The sequence below is a fragment of the Haplochromis burtoni genome, unplaced genomic scaffold (assembly GCF_018398535.1).
Source record: "Haplochromis burtoni strain Fernald_Lab_line unplaced genomic scaffold, NCSU_Asbu1 Contig_89, whole genome shotgun sequence".
In the NCBI taxonomy this organism is placed as follows: domain Eukaryota; kingdom Metazoa; phylum Chordata; class Actinopteri; order Cichliformes; family Cichlidae; genus Haplochromis; species Haplochromis burtoni.
Window position 1 is genome coordinate 2,191,611 of NW_024582450.1, and position 8,741 is coordinate 2,200,351.

An 8,741-nucleotide genomic window follows, 5' to 3' on the forward strand; every position below is an offset into this window, starting at 1 on the left:
TATATATATATGTGTGTGTGTGTGTGTGTGTGTGTATATATATACACACACGCACACACACACACACACACACACATATATATATATATGTGTGTGTGTGTGTGTGTGTGTGTGTGTGTGTGTCTATGTATATGTATATACTCGTACCACAATCATTTCCATTGAAGAAACCGATAAATTGTCTTACCATGTGGGTTTTGGCACGGGGTGGATTATCAAGACCAAAACAACAAGGTTCAATTGCAGCTTCTACTCAAGAAGACTGTAAGACTGGTGAACTTCATACCTCATTAATTCCACCAGCACTATTCTGCCCTACTGTGCTGCTACATTGTCATGTACATAAGGAAAAATCTAAATGAAAAGAAAGTAACCTTGAACCTTGAAGTGCTGATAAACTTTCCGATAATAACTTTACCCCCCCATAAATGTTATATTATAGCTACACCATGTGTATTCAAATTTTTTTCATTTGTTTATTAACAGTTATTTGGAGCTGAGGAATGACACTGTGCAACCAGAACCAGTTCAGGTTCTTTAAACCATCTCAGTTGCTATGGACTTAACAGAAGAATGATTGGACTTTCCTGTTACTTTTGAAACCCATCCAAAACTCATAAAGTAAATTTTACGACACTCCCAGCACTACAGCAAGATTGCCTTTTCTTCTCGTTATGCCCCTCGACTTTGAACCAATATGTAAGCGGAAACTTAACTCCCAATTTTAAGTAGCATTTATCCAATATCCAATACAGCTGCCAGTGGAGAAGTTTCCAGTAGCTTTAAACAGTTTTCAATGTGATGCTGACATATAAGCTGTATAGTTAAATGTTGATCTCATTAAGTGTGACTGCATGGACGCTCTTTTCACTGATTCTTTTTTTCCACCACTGCTGCAGTACATGCCTCACAGCCACAGTAATCTGAGATGCGCTGTCCTCCACAGTACTAGCACTTGAACTTTGTTTTCCTTTACACACAGCAGCAATGTGCCATTAATATAATTTTGGCCCTTAAAACCTCTGGGGATGTATAATGTCTAAGTGCATAGCTCATATACCCTTTGAAAACATTGCTTTTGCCCCCCCACACACACACTTTAGCATTACAGCTAAACTGTCACATTAATCTCTATTTCCTCTTGTCTTTAAGCGCTGTGCCTTGGTTACCATAGAGACTGCTATATTTTCTTTGGTCTGCTCAGCTCTAATAGCTGTCGGCACACCAGAAATAAGTCCAAGGACAATCTTATTGTCCTCAGTCAATGTGCTTGTCAACTTTTGGCCTGTAATTTTGCCTGATCTGATGACTGACCTTGTCCATACAGATAATTATGTCTTACTTCTAATTTTCCTGGTGTTTTTGATGTCTACTACTTTATATATCACTTTGGCTCCTGACTCAGTTTAACGACCACTTTATGCTGCTCATTTGGCGTCCCTCATGTGACAATGGTTTGGTCATTATCACTTTCATCTGCATTCATTAACAGCTTTTTGCAGTTTTTCTGCTTAGTAAGCAGTGACTGAATGCACAAACAACAGATCCTGCTAACCACCTCAAATGAAACTAATTAAATGTGTTTTTACATAAACTAAATTAATTAATCAATCACACATTTAAAGACGTGTAATTAATGATGCATCATTTACTATTTTAAATAATTAATGGCACATGACATAATGATCTATTTATTCATTTAATAATATTCATTTAATTTTGGCACTTTTGAGCCTCAACAGTGTAGCAGTTTGCACTATTTATTTTTGTAGTATTTCAAAGACACTGTGGGATCAGAGATGGGGGTGTGTGTTGAACTCTCTCACACTCTGTCTGACTCTGTCTTTATTTATAGTGGTGCAGAACTCGGGCCTTATACATAAGATAACTCTGCACCATCCCTTGCTTCTTGTTTGAAATTTCTACATATTTAAACTTTCATTTCTTTACATACTGTCATATTTGCAGAGAAACAAATCCAAATGCAGTAACTTAAATCTACCTTTATTTCAGGTGATGATATATATTTTTTTTGCTTAAAAAAAAAAGCCAACAAAGCAAAACCTGGTTGTAGGCATTTCATCAGCTTTCCTATAGTTTCAACATGAAAGAGAAAATACTTTTAAATATTGTAAGTACATTGACTATGAACAACTATGTAAATTTGATTAAGTCCAAAATTATTGGTATTTATGAAGCTGTACAATTAACAGCACCTTTGTTATTTGGCCTGCATGAGATTAAATTAGGCTTATGATATGTAATATATTTACATTACGCTGATTTTCTATTAGTGTTTCTTTGATGCTATTAAAAAAAAGTTAGAGATGTCATATAAGACACTGATGGCCTTGCAGATATACTGAGTGGTTTAGTAACTCATGAAGCCTTTGATGGCGTGCACCCTGACAGTGTTTCATTAGAACCCGTGTAACAGGATCACTGAGGTATTTTTAAATGATATTTTATCAAATGCTTTCAATTCAATTCAATTCAAATTCTTTATTATACCACAAGGGGAAATTAGTTTAGCAGCATGCAACATCAACGTAAACAAAACAAGAATATAAAATAATAATGACAGTAATAGTAATAGAAAGTCACAGGACGGTTATTTGCCATTAAGAAGATGGGATGCAGTAGGGATAAAAGAAACCTGGAGTCTTTGGTCTTCCTCAAAGGTACTCTAAAGCAGTGGCCAGAAGGCAACAACTCAAACTCACTGTGAAGTGGATGGTTCAAGCAATTAACAATAGAAAGAGCCTTCCTAAGCACATTTTTGTTGTAAATGGCCAAAAGTCCATCTTGCCAGCACCCTGAAATTTTACGAGCAGTTCTTACCAGAAGTCCCAACCGATTCTTATTCTTCACTTTCAGGTTACAGCGATACAAAAAGACATCACAGATTCAATTAAACTTATAAAACAAAGAGAACATCTCAGATGAGACATTAAAGGATATAATTTTCCTCAAAAAGAACAGTCTTTGTTGAACTTTTTTAGTAGTGGCATCAGCATGAGATTCAAAACACAATTTATGGTCAAGTATCACACCTAAATATTTATAACTGTCCACAATCCCAATATCAGCAGCCTTAATGATAGTAGGTGAAGAGCTAAAAAAGGACTTCCTAAAATTAGTAATCATGTCTTTAGTGAAAGGAAGGACTCATCACACCAATCCACAAAATCATCTACAAACTTCCCATGGCCTGACTCGTCCCCCACAAGAAGACTGACGATCACTTTGTCATCAGCAAACTTCAGGATGTGTCTGTTCGAGAAATTACTGCAACACTCATTTGTGTTCAGAATGAACAGAAGGGGTGAGAGGCAGCAACCCTGGGGAGATCCAGTAGAGGAGGAGAGCACGTCAGAAAATACATGATTCACTCTCATTGTGACCAATTGGTCAGAAAGTCTGTCAGCCAGCCAATCAGACTAGCGCAAAGCCTAAAATGACTGTAAAGTCTGTGAGCAAGTAAAAAGGGTTCAATTGTGTTGAATGCCGATGTAAAGTCAGCAAATAATAATCTTGCATGGGTGTGAGGGGCCTTGAAATGATTATTCAAGAAATGCAGGAGTGTGAGAACAGCATCCTCCACATCTCTCCCTGCTCTATAGGCGAACTGAAAGGGGTCAAGATGGTGTTCAACATGCATTAAAATCTCCTTCTTAATCATCTTCTCAAGTCAGAGCCACAGGCCTAAAATCATTCAGTACCTTAGGTGAACTGCCCTTAGCAACTGGAACAATGACAGCATGTTTCCAAATCTTAGGTACTTTTTGCTCATACTTAATCCCCCATTCATCGTTTAAAATCATCACAGCACACGTCCTAACTTAAAATATCTCAATACTGCAATTCAGTGTGTGCGTGTGAGGACATAAAGTTGGATGTTTTATTTATTTCATTGGTGGATGAGTACCTCAGCTCTTTTCTGGAAGGGTTTTCCCACACTAACATAGAGAACGGAGTTAAGGACACAGTAGAAGAAGGATGAGTTAGAAGATGACCTGCACAATGTGACACTCGAGAATGTGAATGTCTTGGAGTAAATCTAGTATCCTGCTCATGTGAAATGGCAGTGGATTAGGAACACCAGGAGAAATGCCAGGTTGGTGGTGGACTTCTCAATTTTTAAACAGTTAAACTGGCCTGCTTTTTTAAGAGCTTGAATAATATGGTACATTTCTCTTTTATTTTTAATGTTCTCTCTAACTGAGAAATTGTAACTTCAATGAGCAATGATCAAGTCAAGACCCCAGTAGGCTACTCTTCCGCTCCTGGCGAAGTCTGTGCACCAGTGCCACCTAAGGATCTATGCTAAGGAAAATGAGGACTTAGATGCTGCAGAACGCATTCATGCAGATAACAGCTGATGACTATATGCGTAGGATTTCACTGAAAGGCCAGTCATAGCCATTTCTTACACAGAATACCATTAGCAAAAATGCAAAAACCCCAACAAAAAACCCTTAAAGATGATTCCAAGCACACTGATGACCAGCATGTACACTGGAAACCGCCAACATCACCGTCAACAAGCTTGTGGGAGCCAAGTTAAGATAGTTCATATGTTTTAGTATTTATATTTCGCTGTTGTTAAGCTTGTTTGTGTAATTAATAATTTTGGAAGTAAATGCATGTTTATGGTGGAACTAAAATTATTTTATTGCTCTGTTGGTTTGGTTACGTAGTACCATGAATACATGTGCCTTAAAAGACTCGTGTTTATAGTAAAATCCGGGCATCACGGATGTATGCAGGTTAGCGCATGCGGTGCGGGAGGGGGGAGAGAGAAAAAGAGTTAACACGGCATAAGCTATACACGGCAGCAGGGTAGAACAGAGCCACACGGTTTTCCTACCGTAGTAGGTTATTTTGTTGAGGATAAGTTAAACCTGACCACTCCTGTAAGATGCAAACTGTGGAATACATTTTTTGTTACATCTTTTCACATCGGAGTCCCATGGAGTTCTTTTTCCTCTTCAAACTGATGTACGCGTGTGAAGCACGGGAAAACTGGTCTCACGGCTTACACAAAGCTAATTATATCAGGAGTGCAATGACTTCGTCATTTGTGTTGTTTTCGTTTCCAGATATTGTCACAGAGCCAAATTTGGACGGGATTCTAAACAAAAAACAAGAAAAGATATCATTTTAAGTGTCTCTTTTCTGGCATATTGTCGTTACTATGTTGTTACTCTGGAGATGCAGAGATGCATGTCCATTTAAGTAACACTGATATTCAGTACAAAATACTCAAAATGCTCATATTTCAATTAGTTCCCAAAGAGGCTGAATCAAAATAATAATTTTTAGAAAGCAGTGGCAAAATCCAAGCTCTGTGATTTGATAGTGTAGTTATGGTAAATGGTAAATGGCCTGTATTTATATAGCGCTTTACTAGTCCCTAAGGACCCCAAAGCGCTTTACATATCCAGTCATCCACCCATTCACGCACACATTCACACACTGGTGATGGCAAGCTACATTGTAGCCACAGCCACCCTGGGGCGCACTGACAGAGGCGAGGCTGCCGGACACTGGCGCCACCGGGCCCTCTGACCACCACCAGTAGGCAACGGGTGAAGTGTCTTGCCCAAGGACACAACGACCGAGACTGTCAGACAGCTGCTTAATTCTCTGAGTTTGAAACCCTCTGCTAGACTGTTTCTCCCAACTTGACTAGTGCTGTGCAGAAGGAAATGATGATAACAGGGATGATAAAACTAAAAATAATCAGCATCCTCTCCATCATTAGATATGGATCTTTTATGAGGTTAAATGTGCATTTAGTAACATTTGACTGAGGGTGAATTTTGAACGTCCTGTAGATGACTGTGTGAAGAGCAAAGACCCCACCCTAACAGACATCCCAGTTTGGTGTAAATGCCCTACTCTTCCTCTCATAGGAAAGCACCAGTGCAACATAGGGCTGCTCAATTAATCGAATTTTAATCTCGATTACGATCTGGGCTTTCAACGACCATTAAAAATGACTGAACCGATTATTAGCCCCTCCCTCGTGCGTTACTCTCGCGCTGCTCCATGTGGCAAGTCGAGTGCACCGCTCTGCATTTCGAATACCTGTCACAACAATTAAGAAGAGAACCCGAGGGAAGCTCGGAAAGCTAAGCAGAAGTGATTTGGAGAGAAGAGTGACTGCCATTGGTTGAACGGAGAGGTAAAAAAACTTCAGTGGTGTGGAAACATTATGGGTTGGCGGAGTCGTAGACATAGTGTGTAAACTTTGCTACAGTGTCGTAGCTGCACCACAGAGCAACACTGCAAAGTTCACTAAACATAGATGTTTACATTTTTCATTTATTTCTTATATTGCAAACATTTGCACTGTTATCAGTATTTGCACACTATTTTATATTATTTTTTGACAATCTTTAAAGTCATTATTCAATACATTGTTATTGTTAAATAAATATCGTCAAATAATCGAGATCTCAATTTCAGTGAAAATAATCGTGATTATCATTTTTGCCATAATCGAGCAGCCCTAGTGCAACACAATGATCTATGCTAACCTGAACAAGGAAGTATATTCTGCAGAATGTATTCGTGTTGATAACAGCTGATGACACTTTGCATAGGATATCATTGAAAGACCATCTGTTATCAGCCCAGAAGCTCACACAGCACACCACACATATATACACTCGTAAACAGGAGCACCACTGCACATGAAAATAATTGCAAATGCAAAAAATGAATTTCTGATGCAAATCCCAGAAGATTAGTTCTGTAGCTGCAAAATTACCAGAAACTGCAAAACAACTGCAAAAAAACAAAACAAAACAAAAAACCAAACCAAACCAGTGGTGCCTGTCAGTTGCTCAGATGATAGCTGTCAGCTTTATGCAGGTTACACATAGATTTACACGCTCTGCTCCCAGGTAAGTCACCTAGTATGATAGCCACAACCCTAATAATCCTATTTGGATGATATGAGTCAGTGGCAGAAACACAATCATATAATAATGAAAAACAAATCAAAAACCCAAACAGACAACTTAGTTTAAAACCCTTCTAGCAAAATAAGTTTTTTAAGTTATGGAAGCTGCTATAGCGTCTTCTCTCTAAGATCACACATGCTGCCAATGTAAGAATATATATATGAACACAAAGGCTCCTAATGCTTGGATGAATAATTGCCAGTTTAATTATTCTACCTTTAAGGCTTTTTTCACTGCTTGAAGAATTCCTTTGTCCTGTTCCGGAAGCTTTTTCCAATGATGATGTAGAGAATGGGGTTAAGGACACAGTCAAAGAAGCCTAAGTAGAAACAGACCAAATCGATGATTTCCAGCATGATGTGACATTTCTGAATGTCAGTGTTTTCGACCACAAATATTCTCACGCAGAATATCACCCTGCAGATCAGGCATGACAGTACAACTGCCAGGATGAGAGTCGTGGTCTTCTGCTCTGTTCTCTGTGGTTTTAAAAACCCCATTCGCTTTTTTCTCAGAATTGTAATAATTCTGACAGAACAGAACAAAATAATGACAACAGGGATGATAAAGCTGAATAATATGTCTCTCACCTCATACAGCAGATATTGATCTAGTGAAGTGGAGTCGACTATACATTCAGTAATATTTGACTGTGGGTTCAATTTTACCTTACTGTAGATGAATACGGGGAAAGCAAAGACCAAACCCAAACTCCACACAAACAGACATCCCAGTTTGGCATAAAATGGCCTGCTCATCAACTCGTGGAAAAGTGGGTGCACCAGTGCCACATAACAATCTAAGATAGCCAGAACAAGAAAGTAGATATTGCAAAATAAATCCATTTTCCCAACAGCTTGTACCAGCATGCACAGGCTTTCACTGAAAGGCCAGTCAATGCTTAATCTTACATCATCAGTCCAGAAGGGCAAACAGCACATCAGAACAAGGTGAGTTCCAGTCAAGTTGCTCAAGTAGATCTCAGTCACAGTGCAGGCCTTCTTGTGGAGGCAGAAAACCATCAGCACAAACGCATTAAAGATGATTGCAAGCAGGCAGATGACATAAACTGGAGTCATACAGAAGATTAACGTGTTGTTGTTAAAAATGGTGGGACAATGCTCTTCACTTGCGTTGCTTTGGTTTCCAGTCATCTTCAGTGTCAGGAATTAAGTTGGCAGGGATGCTGGAGTGAAATAAAGGATACCAACATAGAAAATATGAATATCTTGTTAACTGGCATTGTTTTAACATAATTTGTTATGATGACAAAAAACATAGATACACCTACCGGTAATTCTGAATAAGACTGATATGTAACTACACGGCTTCAGACCCCGAGCGACTTGAATTGGATAAGCAGAAGAAAAATGATTGATTGATAGTATTTGATTCAGTTTTAAAGACCATCATCATATTAGAAAACATGCATAACCAATGCACATTTTACATCATATTTAGAGCTGAGCGTGCTTTCCAGCATCATAGAGTCATCACCAATGCACCAGCTACGTAAAACAAGTTCACAAGTTTAGTATTTCCATCCTCACATTTACAGACAGTTTAAAACAATTTAAATGTGAATTTATTATATGTTTTGGGGGGCAGTCTTTATTAAATACATTTTCATTTGTGTTAAATACATTACTATAAACGTTGTTACTGCATGAGGCTGAATTTGATCAAAACACAAAACATGCTGAGACAAACATGCTGAGACAAACATGCTGAGACAAAATCAGTTAATCTGCCGTCTACTTGTCGACA

At 38.4% G+C, this 8,741-nt stretch overlaps 1 protein-coding gene across 1 annotated transcript in view; it reads right to left on the minus strand.

The window, feature by feature from the left end:
- Positions 1-6,463: 6,463 nt before the first annotated feature.
- LOC102292009 (B2 bradykinin receptor) overlaps positions 6,464-8,741 on the minus strand; it is a gene marked incomplete at its 5' end in the record, with an annotated part of 4,455 nt that continues 2,177 nt past the window's right edge. The window contains 1 exon segment of the mRNA XM_042222634.1: positions 6,464-8,160. Within this exon segment, the coding sequence (XP_042078568.1) occupies positions 7,205-8,128 (924 nt within the window). The 3' untranslated portion in view covers positions 6,464-7,204.